At 43.0% G+C, this 18306-nt stretch overlaps 1 protein-coding gene across 2 annotated transcripts; it reads right to left on the bottom strand.

The window, feature by feature from the left end:
• Positions 1–8552, bottom strand: prdm1c (PR domain containing 1c, with ZNF domain). 2 transcript variants are annotated; one of them, XM_034075359.2, is made up of 8 exons: positions 8333–8552; positions 6745–6987; positions 5275–5394; positions 4013–4265; positions 1616–2631; positions 1309–1437; positions 797–857; positions 468–657 (listed from the first exon to the last, which is right to left on the bottom strand). In XM_034075359.2, exons 1-8 carry the CDS (start codon positions 8357–8359, stop codon positions 548–550), a joined length of 1959 nt encoding a protein of 652 aa, XP_033931250.1. In that variant the 5' UTR covers positions 8360–8552; the 3' UTR covers positions 468–547. The 2 variants fall into 2 exon arrangements, with proteins under 2 accessions (XP_033931249.1, XP_033931250.1); XM_034075358.2 differs by having other exon boundaries at positions 1–857.
• Between the last annotated feature and the right edge of the window lie 9754 nt (positions 8553–18306).

The following is an 18306-nucleotide window of genomic DNA, read 5'->3' on the forward strand; positions in this document are numbered from 1 at the left end:
TGAACTACAAACTTTGTTTATGCAAATATTTAGTCGTTCCATGAAGATACAAAAAAATAATACAATACAAAAAAAATTCACAAATCATTCATACATTTTAGATTAATGTTAAAAACTGAATAAGTTAACAAAGAAGTATAAATCAGTCAGTGGTCCCAGGCCATGCTGGTAATGTCTTGATTCTCCACACGCTACAGCCTGTGTAGAGTATATATGCTAGGCAATCCATGATTGAGATGAGGCTTTACTTCAAATAGGGCAGTAACAGACAGCTGCTGAGTTGACCTGTAAGGATTATACGGCTGGATTAGCAAGGCTGTTTAGGGCTCTGATGTGCAGCCTGTCTCCAGCTTGATACTGGTTGGATGCAGAGGTAGAGGGCTGCCATGATGTGGCAGAACTGCAGATTTGTACATGCTCAGCTCGGCCTCCTCCTCTTCGTGGTGGCCAGAGGTACGAGACTCCATCTTCTTTATCAAGTCAAAAACATTTCCCTTGTCCATCTCGGCATCTGCAGCCATGGCCTCAAGCTGCTCTGCCGCTTCGCTCATGTCGAACCTCTCAATCTCCGCGTTGACTCGGTGTAGCTCCTCCGGGGAGTGTCTGTGGGAGGCCGAGGGGGAGAGAGGGCAGAAGCCTTGGAGGTGCACCTGGAGGCTGCAGTAGTGGAGATAGGCACAGGGGCAACAAGGACACCTGTGAGGTCGTTCACCAGTGTGGAGCCGTTTGTGGAGCTTTAGGTGTACGTATTGAGTAAAGCGGGCCGGGCAGAGCTTGCACAGGTACGGCCTCTCACCTGAGTGTAGCCGCTGATGGGTCTTTAAGTTGCTTGTGCTACTGAATCTCTTATGGCACACCTGTGGCCAAACAGAGAAAAGCAGAATAGGTTTCAAAATGTGTCCTAGTCATGGTTTTTGATACTGTAATGTAGTCTAAATATTGTGGATAATTAATGGACATTAAAGGGAAAGTTATACATAATTTGTTGTAAATGTGGCTTTCAAGGGGGGTTATGTAGTGAGCTATTTCGGACTTTAGACTAAGTAATAAACATTGTTAAAAGATAAAGTTATGTTTTACACTTACATCTTTTTACAGATTGAAGAAACTTCAAGATCAAACATATTAATGTGTGGTCTTTATGCAGGCAGGACGATTTTGTAACATATACAGAGACAAGCTCCATGTTTCCTGTCTTTATGCTAATTGACTGCTGCCGCCAACTATTATTTACCGTACAGACATGAGACTGGTATAAATCTTTCCCAAAATGTCAGACTATGTCTTTAATTTAAGATGTGATCATACCTTGCATTCATGAGGCTTCTCTCCAGTGTGAACCAGGTAGTGTTTCTGCAGGTGGGCCAGCTGTGTGAAGTTCTTATTGCAGGTCTGACACCTGAAGGGACGCTCCCCGCTGTGCACTCGCAGATGGACCTGAGGACACCATGTAAAAAAAATTGGTATTTACATTTATTTATTCTTTAAAACTCAACAAACCAGGGTGGCTATTCCATTTGAGTATTCTATGGACACTTATAACGATGTGCAACTCAATTTTTAGCCACTATGTGAAGGCATTTTTCCAAACTTACTAATATGACGAGTTACTAACCTTAAGGTTGGACAGCTGCCCAAAGATTTTTCCACAGATGTTGCAATCATACCGGATCTTTCCATTCTGCCTTGTGAGGGGATAAGACAGCGTCTTGTAGCCGATAATATGTCCTCCTCGTTTTATCTTCCTGAGGTCCATTGCATCCTCAGTTTGTCTCTGAGTGGCAGAGGTGGGTTTGGAAGGGAAGCAGTCTGAAAAGGCAGCCATACCCACTGGTGGTGAACATCCTCCAGGCGCAAGAGATGGCAGTGCTCTGCGGAGGGAGGTGGCCATGGATGAGGCACTGGATGATGCAGGTAAACTGAGGTCTGCGTGAACATTACTGCTTGGAGATTGTCTGAAATCTCTGAGGTCATCTGAAGGGCACCTGAGGTAGTTTGTCCTTTCGGTTATGAGGTCCTTGTTGTCTCTGTGCTCGCTGTTTTGTGAAAAAATGAGGTCTTGTTTGGTGTTGGATAGTGCAAGTGTCAAGTCTTTGTGTCCGTTAGCCAGAGAAGGGTGGATGTGTGCATAGCCGTCAAAAGGCAGCAAATAAGATGGGAAGTGATGTTTTATTTGGTCTCTGTAGAAGGGGAATGACTGAGGTAGAATGCTGTTAAGGCCGAGCGAGTAGTGAGGCAGTAGATAGGGGGAATGCCTCAGAGCAGGATGGACTCGATCGGGTACAGAGGGCTTTTGGTAAGGTTTGGCTGTAACGGGGCTTTGACCGTGCTGAAGGGTGAAGTGCAAACTAGAGGGACCGCTAATAACCAGTCTTTTTGCAGCTGGAGGGCTACAGGATGGCACAGGTGGTTGACTCACATATCTTTGGCCATGGATGGATTCTGAGTGGGGCTCGATCGGGTATACAACACGGGGACACAGGGGGAAAACTGCTGAGAGGTTGGTCTGAGACAAGGGGCTACTCAGACGTCTGGGGCAGGCAGGCAGGGACTTGGAAGGCTCGCCTCGAAGGATTTCAGAGACACTGTGTCCTCGTTTCACTGTTGTCTTCTCCTGAGCTTGACTTGGTTCTGTGGGACAGAAGAATTGAGAAACGGCATCAGAAACAGGTGAAATAATTTCTAGAAGTTCAGCAACAGTAACCTCATTCACTAACATTAACTTACACAAGTTCCCATTGGTCTAAGTTTAAGTTTTAAGCTGTGTCCAGTGTTTTTATAAGGTGTGTTTTTACAAGGTGTGTTTGCCTGTCTGTGAACTGTCTCCCAGACTTGCCCTGGCACTCTATGAAAGTGGACATCCCATGTGAAACAATAGGCATCTGATCAGGATACAGATAGCATGGAGTTAGTGGGTACAGTATGTTATTTACATTAGTGCCGGCCAGTATTTTCCATCACAAGCAGGACAGAATACACACAAGAAACTCCCTTTTATCTGACTGATATACCAGATTTTCCCCAGACAAACATACTCCTAAAAATGCTTGAAAAGATACCCATCAAAACATAAACTGACTTATGAGTCATATTTATTTTTCCACTAAAGTCTACACGAAAAATGAAAATCTTGATCGATATCTCTATTTTAAATCTTCCCAATTCCTACACAGGAAGTCACGAGGAGAGATTATGCTTGACTGACCTTCCCCAGATAAGACAAAGGGCACAAGCTGACAAACAGAGGAAGACAAAATACAGAAGTATGCATCCACATTTCACCTACCCTTGGACACAATTAACATCCACCCACGCAAACACAGAGCAACCCTTATCTACTGTGTGCTCCCCGTGTTACCCTCCCCCCTCTCCTGAGAGGCCAGCTCTCAGCAAACAAACAGCCGACACTCAGTGAGATATCAATCTGTCAGCAGGTCGTCTTGTCAGGAAGTTCAAGTAGTCACCGGAGCGTTCCTACCCCTCTTCCTCCTTAAGAGCCAAATAAATAAGAGGAGTCGTGCCAGAATGCTGTCAGCACCTCAGGCAGCCTCTTGTGTGTGTGTCTGTGTGTAAATGAGTATTTTGCTGTGTGTATGCAGTCTCTCTGCTAGTATGTGCACTCGTTTTGTGTGTGTGAATATAAGCCAAATGCTTTGTGTGTAAAAGAGCTGCCAGCTGTGTTTCTATGTGAAGTTAAAAAGGGAAACTGAAACATTACCGTAAGTCCTAAAATTGGTCTCATCTTACACAGGTACTATGGCTATAGCTGGAGACAGACCCTCTCTGCTTTCAGGACTCTCCTCCTTTGTGTCCTGCTTTAACAAAAGGGCTGTGGGTGTGACTGAGTAACTTCTTAAACACAAAGAGTGTGTCAGTCGATCGAGCGCTTTGATTGGTAGCCTTACTCCACAATAACAGATGTGTCTCAAAGCGTGGGCACAGGCATGGTTCTTGTTAACTGAAGATCTGCGGAAAAACTCCTACTAAATGAACACTATTCACACACACTTACCAATACTGTCAATAGCCAGTCGACCCAGTGGAGGGTAGTTACAGCGCCGGGCGAATTCAGGACAGTACCACACCAGGAGCTCCTGGCCCGGCTGCAGGGGTTTGATAGTGTAGAAGTAGATGTTTAACCCGCTCTGGCAGGCCACCAGGTTCTGCTCCTGCACAGAACAGGCTGGGTTGACGTAACGCATCCAATTGCTCCGCTCCTCGTTCAAACCATCCAGGATGTGGTGTAAATGCCCCTCCGAGAAGACCTAGAGTGTGAAACACAACAAGAGATAAGTTGGTTGATGGTGACATGCCCTGAATATGAAACCATGAAAGGTTTCCTGGCGCCTTCATGGTTAAGAAATGTTCTTTCAGCTGAGATAGGTGTGTGAAGTCATTTGGATTTATGACAACATCTGAATAGGAACTTCACTGTATGACTGGATTGTAGTATTGGGTGTACTACTGGCCCATTCAAGACCTCACACTCGCCTTCGTTGTGAAGTGTTGCTGACCTTTTAAGAAGCAATTTAACGGCTCTTTATGCTATCTGCTCTTTGTTGCTGTGAGTCATGGCTGTAGTGCGAACACATTGTCTGTGTTATGGCTGTCGCAAGTTTTGGTTAGGGTTGCATGAATTCATGGTTGCTGATTCTAAACTGTAGAATTGCACCGGCGCTTGTGTGTAATGGAAGATGTCCTGATGCTGCGGATTTGTAACATAACAGTTCTCAGGCTCAAAGCCACTTCCTTGCTTAGTCAGTGTGAGAGTTTATGAGTCTGGAGCTCGCGGACATGTGTACGGCGTATTTACTGGCAGTGATACCGAGAGAAGCGGAGTGAGAGCTGCGTCACTGAAACCAAACAGCTGTGTGTGTGTGTGTGTGTGTGTGTGTGTGTGTGTGTGTGTGTGTGTGTGTGTGTGTGTGTGTGTGTGTGTGTGTGTGTGTGTGTGTGTGTGTGTGTGTGTGTGTGTGTGTGTGTGTGTGTGTGTGTGTGTGTGTGTGTGTGACCGCAGGCAGCCACGCAGAGAACTGGCAAACTGGCTGCATGCACATTTAACCGATTTGACCTAGCAGCAATGAAAGGGACTCAAGCAATGACAGAACAAGTCATACTTTCACAGGATGTCAGGCGTTTGACCACATCTGCTTACCCTCGCCGCGCCACAGCGACCACAACGTCTCCACGTGGAGATGAAGGATGTGAACAGAAACAAGACAAATTTCACTTGCACGCATTCAAACCCAGAAGACCCACTTGCAGCTCACTTACCCTCCAGAAGTACTTCCGGTCGGGATCTTTCGGTAGCGTTTCGTTGGTGTAGCTTTCCCCCACCAGAGGGCCAAAACGTGTTCCCTGAGGAATCAGCTCCTTACTGGTCACCCCAAGCACCTGTTCAACAAGAAGGACACACAATCATCAGACAACAGAGTGGCTCACAAATTGAAGGGCAAACCCTGATGCTTCAAAACTTAATTAGAGGGATGTGATTCTTGGCAATACAGTTATTTCTATCGGACTCAACACCCTGTGCTGGTTTCTTGGTAAATAATCAAAAAGGATCTGGTCAATTCACTGGAAAATGACTAGGAACAAAGCAATGTGTAGTTATTATTATACATTGGCTGTCTTGAAAACCCTTCCTAAGAGAAAATAGTGAATGTTGCTGGTCTGTGACAGAATGTTTCCGTCTCTTCCCATGCTGAATATTTCATAAACCAATCGCCCACCTTATCTTTAGTTTCTCTACCATTAAAATTTCACCACCACTCTTGTTCTGCTACCTCCAGGTGTGAAACGCACCCCTCTGTCTCAAGCCTCCAGGGTGCGGAAGGGAGGATAAGGTGTCATGGGCACACCCTGACCAGTCTACGGCACTCTGATCCCCCACTCAAATCCCCTAAAGCAATGTAGGTAATGTAGTCCCTCTTTCATCTTGGAGCAATACTGGCATAGTGTATGTAGCAAGATCAACCACTACATGTTTAGCCATTGAGTGTATCTCGTGTTTGACCCTTGCTTTGTCAGACTGCTCCACCTGTGTCACAGATAACTGTAACGTATCCTGCTCTTTGGTGTCAACCCGACTCCAGACAGACCTTATTAGAAGGTCAAAGTGGTGTTGCAGGTATTTAGCCGCAGACGCTGAGGCTACTTCCTCTTATCTCGCCTGACAACCATCTTTCATCTGCAGAGGCTCAACCCTTTTCTTGCGCAAGGAAACACAATATTTCCTTTCTATGGATAGCCCATTGGGTTAACCTTCTATCATTCATTTACCTCTGTTATCTGCCATTTACTACCCAGTTAAACAAAACAAATGTTCCCCTTTAATAATTGCAACTTCCACACAACTAATCCAGAAGACTGGTCACATTGTGTTCCATTAGGTGGGCCTTGGTGCCATGCTCTGCTTTATGGTGTGCTGGGACAAAGGGTTGGGAATGGGAGGTAGCTACTAATCATAGAGACCTCAGGCTGTGTGCTGAGGGGCTCGCCTTTCTTAAGCTTTGCCTCAACACAGAGCGGAGAGGAAAGGCTGAAATTAGACAACAACATGTCAAGTACTTCCCGGATGAGTGGATGGAAGGATGTTGGAGTGACGCAAGGAGTCGGCAGTTACTCAAAACATACTTGCTTACTACTTGTGTATATTATTGCTCTGCCGTGGTTTTTGTAAGAACTCCTTATCTAGGCAATTTGAATAACACACAGACAAGGAAAGCATTATTTGCTGCCTACCTCTGTGGAGTTGTGGCAGCGCTTCAGGGCCAGGTTTCTGGGTAAAGATCTCTCGGCTCGTGTCTTGTTTTCGGACCCTTCCTCCAGAAGATGGTCCTTCACGATATATGTGCACTTCTCCTCAAAGTTTGCCTCGCTCCATGATGCCATGTCTGTCTCTGGCATTGCTGTTGCGATGCCCCCTGTGCTCTGCGGTGAGTTTTCTGATGTTAACATGGCTGTGGTGCACTGAGAGGAGGAGGCCTACAGAAAAGGAAGAGACAAAGTGGGAGAAAATCTCGTCAAATGTCTCAAAAAGCAGATTATCTTGCAATGCGAATTACATCTACATGCTGACTAAAGACTCTTTCCTTTTACCTTTTATCTTTTATATTTCAATATAAGGAGAAGAACACAGACAATTCAAACAACAGCCGACGTACCCAGGGAATTTAAGTTTTGTATTGAGCTAAAATTAGATTACAAAGTGTGAGATCTGACACACAGGGCCAAGTCGGGGAGGAGAAGTGGTGGAGAAAACAGCTTCTACCGGACAAACAAACTTCAAAGTTGAACCTTCATGCTTGCTGCCCCATTGCCCCCACTGTCCCATACATCCTGTGACTCTCCAAAACCCCAACTCCTGGGCTATAAGGGAGGTTCCTGTGCACGTCAGCCCCGGAGCAGGAGCACTTTCACAAGGAAATCAGCGCTCCCAGTGAATCAACCAGACTTCCTCTGAACTGACTGAGACTTGGCACTCAGCCAGCTCTAAAGTGTCTTTCTCTTTCTCTTACTGTCTATCGGTCCCTTCTCAGGAAGATTGTTGTCAGGCACCTCAGCTCTGACAAAGGTATTCTTCCCCGACTGATGGGATAGACGATAAAATAGTGACAGAGAAGAAGATAGAAGACTTGTGATTGAAAGACAATGCTCAGATTTGCCCTCTCTGAACTTCCTTTTCCAGGCTCATCAGTTTGTCTCAGTGATAAGGTCTGACCGACCAAACTCAGAATTGAAGTGAACATGTTGGTATTTTTAATGCCATACAATTCCATAAACCTGCACTTTTATTTACAAGCAAAGTCTTACTTTTCTTTGCTTAAATTAGGATTATATTTCCCCTTTTGATGTTGTTAAAAAAGTTGTGTTAATCAATGTAAAATGATTTAAAGCTCACACAGTAATCTGGCATTGATATGCACTAATGGCACAAATGCTGCGATAACAAAATATCTCATCTCATTCTCATGGAGGGAAAAAATGCAGACGAGAGATGAGATTTACAGACGACATTTCCCCTCTATGTTTCTCTGAAGTGTGGTCACCACAGCTGACTAGAAATGACTGTCACAAGCGTGACAACTCACTCCGAAACCATCCAACCCAGTGACACAGCAGAAAATAAATGTTGAAAATCAAGACATGAGTCAAAGGAACACAGCTGTGTGGCTCGCAGGACAACCTCTAGAAAGCACCTTACAAGGGACACCTTTTTAATGCAAAATAAATAAATAGGTTGCCAAGTTGAAAAAGCACTCCAGTTCACACTGACACAAAATTAGAAGTAAGACAATCTATTATACAGTTAATAAAGATTTGAACTTACTGTGAAGCCTTGAGAGGAGCCACACATAAGGCAGGCTGTCGGTGCCCTCCTTGAAAGCTTTAATGTGAGTGAGCAACCGGTGGCTGTCCTCGCTCTCTTGTCCTCTCGCTCTCTGTCAGCGTCTCTCACCCAACCTCAGTATCCTGTGTACCTGTGTGTGACTGGCCGTGCAACTGAACACTTAAGTGTGTGACTGTTGCTTCTGGGAGGAGGGAAGGTGTGTGTGTTTGAAATACAGAGAGAGAGAGAGAGAGAGAGAGAGAGATAAACTCCCTTTTCCTCTTGTGCTCCCTCCCCCTCCTCCCCTTTGCCCCATGACTCCTCCTTGGAGGGTGTGTGTGTGTGTGTGTGTGTGTGTGTGTGTGTGTGTGTGTGTGTGTGTGTGTGTGTGTGTGTGTGTGTGTGTGTGTGTGTGTGTGTGTGTGTGTGTGTGTGTGTGTGTGTGTGTGTGTGTGTGTGTGTGTGTGTGTGTGTGTGTGTGTGTGTGTGTGTGTGTGTGTGTGTCACTCTCTTGCCCCGGGGGCTTTCTGGCTGTCACACAGCTATGTCCGGATCAGACAAATACATCTTCATTTTCTGACAGACACCCACTCCATCTTTTGGGTGATAAGAAGGCATACCTGTGTGTTCATTAGTCAGGGACACAGCACAGAAGAAATAAGCTCATTCTGGTGCTTTGTTAAGTGTGAAACAAGGTTTGGAAATATCGATTGAGTCCAGTTCAAATAAGTTCAGCTAAAGCGTCATAGGAAATCTTGTTTGAATGCAGGATTAAATGCTGCACACCATTCACACCATAAACCACAAATTACAGCAGTTCCCGATCTGACACTTTATGCACGATCATGAAAGAAAAGTCACATTTAGAGCACAAATGTCTCATCCTACAACATTGTTTAGGGTGTTCTGCAACTGACGGCCATACAAAAAATTGCTAAAATGAAGTTGGTTAAGAGACACAATAATATCCAACTTTTCATCACAGCAGCATGAAATATGTCCATGTAGTCTATCAGTGTTGCCTGTTTGACTCACCGATAGGTTATGTGCCTCGGAAGTCTTACCAGAGATGTGGAGCAGAATTACTAATGTGAAACTAATCACAATTCTTGATATTTATTTTATGTTGAACTATTACCTGGATCAAGTAATCTACCACAAAAAAGAAAAGAAAAGTGTCTCTTTAAAAAGCACATTTTAAAAAATAACGTTAATCCGCCCATTCTCTTTTCCTCAATTAAATTATTTGGTTGATGAAACATCACAATATCCTGACCTATAGTACAAGGTCATCAAAGCAGCACAATACTAAAGGTTCTCGATAAACTATAACATATTGTCATAATAAATAATTTTTTACTACTGCTCAGAGAAGATGTGGACTCTTGGAGACACATAAAATTACTTTTCCTCATGATATTTACTTATGATCATCCGTTTTTTTTATTTGAGAGATGTTTAACTCTTATCCAAATTAATTAATTTGGTATAAATGCTACATTTCAATAAGTGCATATCATAGTATATAATAAACAACTGATACCATTTAAAAAACACTAACGGAAACTGTGCCGTCTCTTAGAATACAGATAAATGAATACTGTTGAGGTTGTGTTACTGGGTGCAAGCGGGAACATTTTCACCCTGAGTTTTCCCTTTCAGGAAACTTGTGTCCAGCTGTCCTTCTGTGCTGCTCTGTGGGGGTGACATTCAGAATGTGTTGATACTTGTGCGATGCTGTTAGTTCATATGTAGCTTGACTTTCACCCCGATCTGCTCCCCCCTTGTTCTCTTTTCCAAAAGCAACATTTAACTTGGCAGGCTGCCATGCAGCCAGCCGAAGAATTGTCTGCATTTTCAGACTTGTTATCCACGCGTTTGGCACGCGACATAATGCAAACAACTTATCATTCATAGGTGCATTTGCAATGCACACTGTTCCCATTCACTTTCTCTTGTTGCATTGCCATGTGTGGAGTGGATTCTGTTGCTCATAGACTCTGCTTGGTTTCTGGCTGTTTTGTCCTTCCTTTCATGCTTCCTGTCCCTCTCATCACACCTGACCAAGCTGCTAATTACGGCTGCTGACATGAGCCACCATGTAATTTAAAATCCACTTCTCTCTTGCTGTTCGGCTTTTTCTCTTTGCCTTCAGACATCTCATTCATCACCTTCTATTCACCTCTTCTCTCCTTCGCCCCTCCTCTTCCTCTGCCTCTTTATCTGAAGCTTTTCTTTACTACATCTATTACTCATCTTCTGTGTGAGTAATTCACATAACGATAACATGACCTTTTCTTATTAGTCGTGGAGCGGACTCTGAGGCGAGATTGCTCTCAGAATTCTGGTTTTGATGTGGTCCGCACAGCATTTAGTATCTGCATTCATTCATGGATTTAAATGATGTTGGTTAATCCATGTTCTACCCATCAACTCACTAACAACAAATATCAATGGCAGAAGGTACAATATGTATAGATGTATACTTTTTGTTATAGAAAATATGTGGTAGCTGTTGAATATGCCATACACAATAAACTATAAACAATAATTCCATATAGCTCCATTGCACTGAGGTGAAGAGATATCTTTTTCTTTTAAAGACAAATAAAACTGAAGCCACTAGTATTTACTAGTATTTAGAAAAGTAAACGTGTTTATGTATGTTTGCTCTGACGACAGCTTATGAGGAAGGGAACATTTGCATTTTACAGTTGACAGAGGACACTGTTAGTAGTTATCAATGAACCGGAACACAGAGAGCCTGCTTGCACACAGGCTGATGGTGCCTTTGGGGCCTCTGTAAATGCTGTAGGTGTCTTAAGCCCTATAATTTCCATGCTTGAGTCTGTACCTGCCTTGGGTCATTTCTCGCAGCAGGACTAAAGAGCGGCTCCTTCCCCTACACCCCCCCCCGTGGATGAGGACAATGATCTCGACAGAAATGGCTGAGGCAGAGCCCATTTTATAACCCATTACAGCTGACATTTTTGACGCAGCCTCCAACTCTGCCTTTCTTAAAGTTTTATGACTGACGCAAATGGAAATATTTCGCATTCTGTCCAAACTTGATGTCACAGTCTCTCGTGCATGTTCCCCTCACTTTTCCCTGCCATGCTGTGCTGTCAGCCCCCGTCAACCTCCCCTTCCATTTAATGCTACTTTAAGTGATTTCCTTTACCCTTCACTCTGTTCAGCTCGTGATGGAGAAATCACTCAGTCTTTTTTTGACATGACGGGAGCAATATGAACTCGATGAATATGTTTTGAACAGAAAAACAGTGACGTAACTTGTCTCTCGCCATCTTTTTATCCATCCTGTTTTCCACCTTAGGTGTGAATGTGAATAAATGTCAGCACGGCATCATAGCCACCACCCACCCTGTCTACCAACCGTCTTCCTTCAGCCGGTGGATGATCTCCTGTTGACAGGCCAAGGGTTATTATCATGGTTTCAGGTCGAAGAGGAATGCTACTGCACTTCACAACAGATGTCTTTTTAAATCCTCACAAAAACCACCCACAGAGATGAGGAGAAAACGTACTGTACACAGCTGACCCAGAGTGTAGACGTGCCAATGAAAGGTAATGTCCAACGCTTACACACATGGACCTGCAGAGACAACACCTGCACAGACGGGTTTCCAGGAGGCAAAAAGAGGATTTCCAAGAAATGATTAACATTTAAATGTCCAACCAGTATACTGCTAAGTTGACGCCAGCAAATAAAGTCAATTAAGTTACCATGGATATCGTTTTTTATACTTTAACTCCAATTTGAGTCGTACAACAACTGTTCAACTCTGAGTGTGAGTGTACACATAATGTGAAAGCTGCAATCTATTTTTCATACAGAGCTGTCGGCTGTCAGGTTAAAGAAGTCTGTTGTCTGCCTTCCGATCTGGAACATTCTGTAATATGTCATTTCTGTTCCACTGTGTTCACAATCTTCGTTCTGGATCGACTGGACGAGCTGCTACTTATTAACACTGCTCTGGTACAGGACGGTTCTTCAAGGCTATTCATGAAGGCCATTCATAGGGAAATCATCTGCATGTCACAATAACCACATGCATGGTAACTTCAATCAATGCATTCTTGTTTTTCTTAGTTTGGCTTGATGCAAGTGTGACAAGCATGCAATGCACCACAGTAGTTGCAGAAAAAACGTACTAGCATTGTTTCTGTGCTTTCAGCCACATTTAAATAATCTTACACTATTATTCAAATAACGTTTTAGAACAACTTGATTTTGCTTTTACATTCTATTCGTTTTTCCTAGTCTTGCAAAATGTGTTATATATCATCATACAGCTATACAATACACCATAAATACATATTTAAGTTTCAATCAACCACCTATATTTTATTTATTAAGTGCATGAAATGGATTGGTGTCTTATCACCACTACCCTGTCTTGTGGTTTAGCAATAATGTCATCATACTGGGTATTTTAAGTGTTTCCTTTTCCCCACACTTGCTTTAAGTTCTAGCAGCCCTGTTGATCAGCCATATCAAGAGATTACTAACACTGGTTAAAAGGTTTTGTTCTTCCTTTAAACTGGTCTTTACAAATTCTGCTGGAACTTTTCACTTTAAGACTGCCCACCCAAAGAAGTCATAAAATGTTGATCTAAAAATGCATGCAGGACTTGCCTTGATGCTTTCAATCAGCCCAACTTGTTCTAATAAATATAAGCTGCAGCAGTACAGTCTGAAAACACAATGTCCTCAGTACAAAGAGGATTCCATGCTGAACACCAATTTGACTGACTTCTTAAGGAGGAAGTGTCAGACCCCCAGGAGCCACACCTGACTGTTTTAAAAGGCACCGCGCATTGTTTTGTCTTCCTTCTGATTACTAAGGCAGGCTGTAATAATGTGAGACGCACCATCCGGGAAGGATGCACACAAACTCTTACTCACACAACACACTCTCTTGCATGTCCTTCAAAGCTTGGGTCCCCCCAAGTATGATGACACTACAATAATTTGGCACGTACAAAGTAGAAGTTTATCATTTTTTTATTATTTTGAAAATGTGTGTTTAAGTATCTGGTTCTGTTTCTCTGGCCGTTTTTCACCGAGCGGATTCAGCTCAGTCAGCATTGGGTAGCTTGCCGTTCTCAGATTCCTGCCATGTTTCTGGATGGACACTGAACACACAGAGGTGAACCCGATCCATGCTGTCAGTGTGGCACGGGCTAGAGTTTGCCCTTACTCACCCTCTCTCTCTCACACACACACACACACACACACACACACACACACACACACACACACACACACACACACACACACACACACACACACACACACACACACACACACACACACACACACACACACACACACACACACACACACACACATCCTCCCTAGTATCTCAAATAAAGACACAGAAAGAATGACGTGCAATATGCTTGCGTATATTCTTATGCACATTCCTTACAGTCTCTGTCCTTATCTTTCTGCGAGTGTCACTGACCCACCCTGACGTGATTGTTACTGACATGCATCACCGGATTCCTTAATTAATAGCAAGAATGAAGGGAAACCTGTTCGCATTTACCGACCAAACAGTTTCCTTGACGTTGTTGCTCACGTTTAGATCAGAAGGTTGATACTGCTCATTATCTCGAGCAACAGATAGAGCTTAGTTTGCGTAAATACTGGAATCAAGATAAATAGCTATCTTGGCGCTGTCTAAAGGTAACATGGTAAGAGGGCAGAATCAAAATGTACAAGACTGTAACTTTGAGTTTTGGTATTTACGAATCAAACAATAAATCAGTGCGCTCAAAATGATCAGCTTTTAAACTTTCAGAGGAGCCAGGGTAAGCTTTCCCTCTGTTTCCAGTCTATTTGCTAAGCTAAGCTACACTAACTATCTCCTGGCTGCAGCCTCATATTTCAAATATGAGAGTGTATTAAGCTAAGAAATGTTGAATTAGTCCTTCAATATATCTATCTATATATATATATCTATATATGTTGCTTCTTTAGACCGTGTGCTGACCCCGTGCGATATTTAAATGTCCTCATTGAGCAAGAGCACAATAAGAGTGCAATACAGTGTGTTTAAGGTTTGAGGCGTCTCCTCAGGAATGGCCTCCATTATAAAAGGGGAACTTTACTACCACTCAGTGACAACATCAATGACATCACCAGGTGCCACTGTGTCTGTCTGCACGACCCAGTCAGTGTCTGACACTGTTACACACTCACGCACAGACGCACACTCTCTCTATTTAAGGACCAGTCAGACAGCACTGTCCTCCACCTGTCTCCAGTGTTACCTGCCCCAGTTATTAGCAGGGTCCCAGATCCCCACTGTAAGTGCACATGTCAACAGTGAAATTACAGGGCATTCACACACACATATTTGTTTTGCTTTTAAAAGGGTAATATCCGTCTGCACGCAAGCAATACATTTATTTCCTCCTTCTCTTGTTCTTTTTCCCCCCTACAAACCCAGAAATCAGAGCAGGTGAGGTTCAAAGACACACCAGAGAAAAGGACATGAAGAGAGGAGATGTGTAGGGATGATGGACACATTGGTGCTGTGTGTTTGTGTAATGACAAGGAGAAACTCGTGCTTTTCAGCCCTGTTTCTCTGGTCAGTGCGGACTTCACCTGATTACAAAGCAGTGTCATAGATCTAAGCTTTGTTCACCCACTTAGCTCGCTTTTGACAAACTAATGAAGACAAGAAAGTCTCTTCAGAAGTCTGAGGTGAGAGTCTGTGTCCTGCAATGCGACTGTTAGTCTTTGGCCAAACTTGAGATGGTGTAATAGTGGGAAAAAGTGCCCTGACAAGTTTGACGAGAATGAAAACACAGTGTGACAAATACAAATTGCTTCGACTAAAAGATAAAGGTCTGTTTTCAAACAATGACGAATAGCTTTTATGTTTACTGGAATTACCATTGGTTTATCATCAGTATAAAAAAGCTGCGTGCATTCCCAAGTGATCAAAGACTCTAGCGCCAGATTTTTTTTATTCTCTCCTCTTTCACCAAGTTCACTTTGGGTAACCTGAGTGCTCTCTTTCCCTTTTCAACATGATCAGTCCAAACAATGACAAACTTCCCTTCTCCTCAGGGTGATTGACTCGGTCTTATTGTCGCTCTTATTATGTGTTTTTTCTGCTGAAAGAACTCATGACTGTACGTCTGAATAGAAACTGACAGAACCTTATTAGAGGTGGAATCTGTCGACCTAAAACCGCTAGACAGCATAGGACTTGTTTCGCACAAATTAATGGTTGTTCTTTTGTCAATGATCGACGCATTATATTAGTCACTGTGTTTTGGCTGTCAATGGCACAGCCTAAAACATGAACCAACTTTACCTTGGTGAGCAGACGTGCTGTATACATGATGACAAATGCATTAAGCATTTCCTATCATTTGTGCACCAATCACATCCGTCTTCCGTGCATGCTGTAATTTCCCTGACTGGATCCTCAATAACATCCTGTTGTCTGAGGACATCTGAGGGGCCAGGTTGGACTGACCCTCCACCACATCACACACAGGACAGAGCACAGACTGTTATGCTGGCCCCGGCTAATGACAGCCGAATGAGAGAAACGGGCAGGAAGCTGTCCCCTGTGATCTCTGTATTTAAAAGCGTCCTTATTATTGCTTGAGTATTGTTTTGTCGCGTTGGGATCCCTTTGGACTGCTATTATTAAGTCCAAGGACTGTGACAGTATATTTTAGCTGCTGAGATAAAGAAGCAAAGACATCCCTTATTGCAATTATGGCCATTATGATTAATAAGCAATATAAACTATTTTTGTATGAAATTGCCACAATAACTTGCACCAAAGTCTATTTATATTACCTACAATGATAAGCATGTCTCTCTATAATCACAAAATTAATTAAACTAAAACAATTTAAAACATCTTTCCCCAGACCCTGAATTAAAAAAAGGAAACTTTTTTTAAATGGCTGTTTAAATACTCTTTCATGATAAAAAAATACTAAAAGGCTTATGTTTATCAAACAAAATAGATACAATCTTAACATCGAGTGACATTGTTAGGTAAATAACATGAAGTATAATATGTGTAATATGTTTTACTGTTTTAGAAGTGCATTTTTTAGGTTGCCTTTTACTTTCGAAATAGACTATTAAAGACTAAAGAACGAATTACCAAAATTCAAGGCGCTGCTTTCTGCAATTATTTCATTATTTCATTGATTTACTCTGTGAGTAAGAACAGCAAAGGGAAGCGAAAGTATTTAGATGCTTATATGTTACAAAGTTCTTATCAGAATATTACAAACTGAACATTCACCGACATTGGGGCGGTGGTGGTGAAGTCGATAGGGACTTGGCTTGGGAACTGGAAGGTCACCAGTTCAAGTCCCGGCAAGACCAAGTGCTACCGAGGAGGTGTCCCTGAGCAAGGCACCGTTCCCCACACTGCTCCCCGGGCGCCGTTCAAAATGGCAGCACACTGCTCCTAACACTAGGATGGGTCAAATGCAGAGAAATAATTTCCCCACGAGGGATTAATAAAAGTCCATCTTATTCAGTGACCAACAAGCATGTGGTTCTTCATATCTTGTGTTGTTATAGTTATCATGATCAACAGTTTCCTTTCTACTTTATACACCTTTACAAAATGCGCTGCTCCACAGAAACCACAATGAGTAAGGCCGTAGAGATTTATGAATGAGTTAACCTTGTGTTAACCCTGAGCAGCGAAACACAACAGGTGGTCATCCTCCTTTGTCCGCTGCAACAGAGACAGGTGCTTCCGACTATGGTGGACAGATCACTGTTGACCCTGGACAATGGAGGAAAACAGGGGAACAAGAAGGTCTAATCCATGCATGGCCACTTCCAGCCCAGCCCAAGTCTATGTCAAACACACAAATGCATAAACCCACCCACTCTATGAGAATAAATAGTCCATATTTCAATGCAAACACAAACAACCTCCTTCAAACTGTCAGTGTTTTTCTCTCCCCGGTTTGTTAGGGAAACAGAGGCGTCAGAGGACAATAGTTCTGTGACCCATAACGGAGCCTGACAGGAAGAGATCCCCTTTGCTTAGTGGGGTATCCTGACTCCGGCTTAAAGAAGGGAAGAAGAATGGAGTAGTGAGTAGTGGGGGAACGGGGGAAGGGGAGACCGCTCTTTGACCCATAATATCCACCTACATTGCAGGAAACAAAGGTAGAGCTGCAATTAAAGCTTATTTTCGTCATCGATTCATCTGCTGATAATTATCTAGATTTGTCTCTCTGTAAAATTGATACAATTTTGTCAAAGTCCAACGGTGATATCTTTAAATGTCTGGTTTTGTCAATCCAGATTTAGAATATATTCAATGTATGTGATATGAAACATAGACCGGCAACATATCCTATATTTGAGAGGCTTAAAACAGCATTCCTGCCGTTTTGCATACAAAATGCTTTCATGATATATTGATAGAAGTTGGCAATATTTGTTCTGTCAGTCTAAAAATCGAATAATCAACTGTTGTTTGTAGCTTTAAACAGAAGAGACCAAAACACACACTCCCTGAGTTAGAAGAACAATTAATTGACCTGAGATCAACAATGACCCTTACTATGACACAAACATACCAACATCTTTCTACACAAAGAAAAACAAAACATGGTCTTATATTTACTCTGGCTGCACTAAGCTCCTCTCTTTCTCCACTTTCACTGTGCATTCACCTGTGAGAATGCAACCACCTCATGTTCCTCTGAAATCTGGCTCTGTTGCATGACGGCTCTGACGCTCCAGGCCAAATCTGAAAGTAACACTTCAGAGGCATCTCACTGTATCAGCAGTGGTATCCAAACAATGGGTTTCCTTTTTGCCCGAAACACTGCCGTGTAATTAAACTTGTCTCAAGACTCTTATCTGCATTGTTGTAGAATGACTTACAGTCACAATGTGGCATCTCAAAAGATAACAACACATTCAACAAGGTGTT

This window comes from Pseudochaenichthys georgianus, chromosome 24 (genome assembly GCF_902827115.2).
Source record: "Pseudochaenichthys georgianus chromosome 24, fPseGeo1.2, whole genome shotgun sequence".
Classification (NCBI taxonomy): domain Eukaryota; kingdom Metazoa; phylum Chordata; class Actinopteri; order Perciformes; family Channichthyidae; genus Pseudochaenichthys; species Pseudochaenichthys georgianus.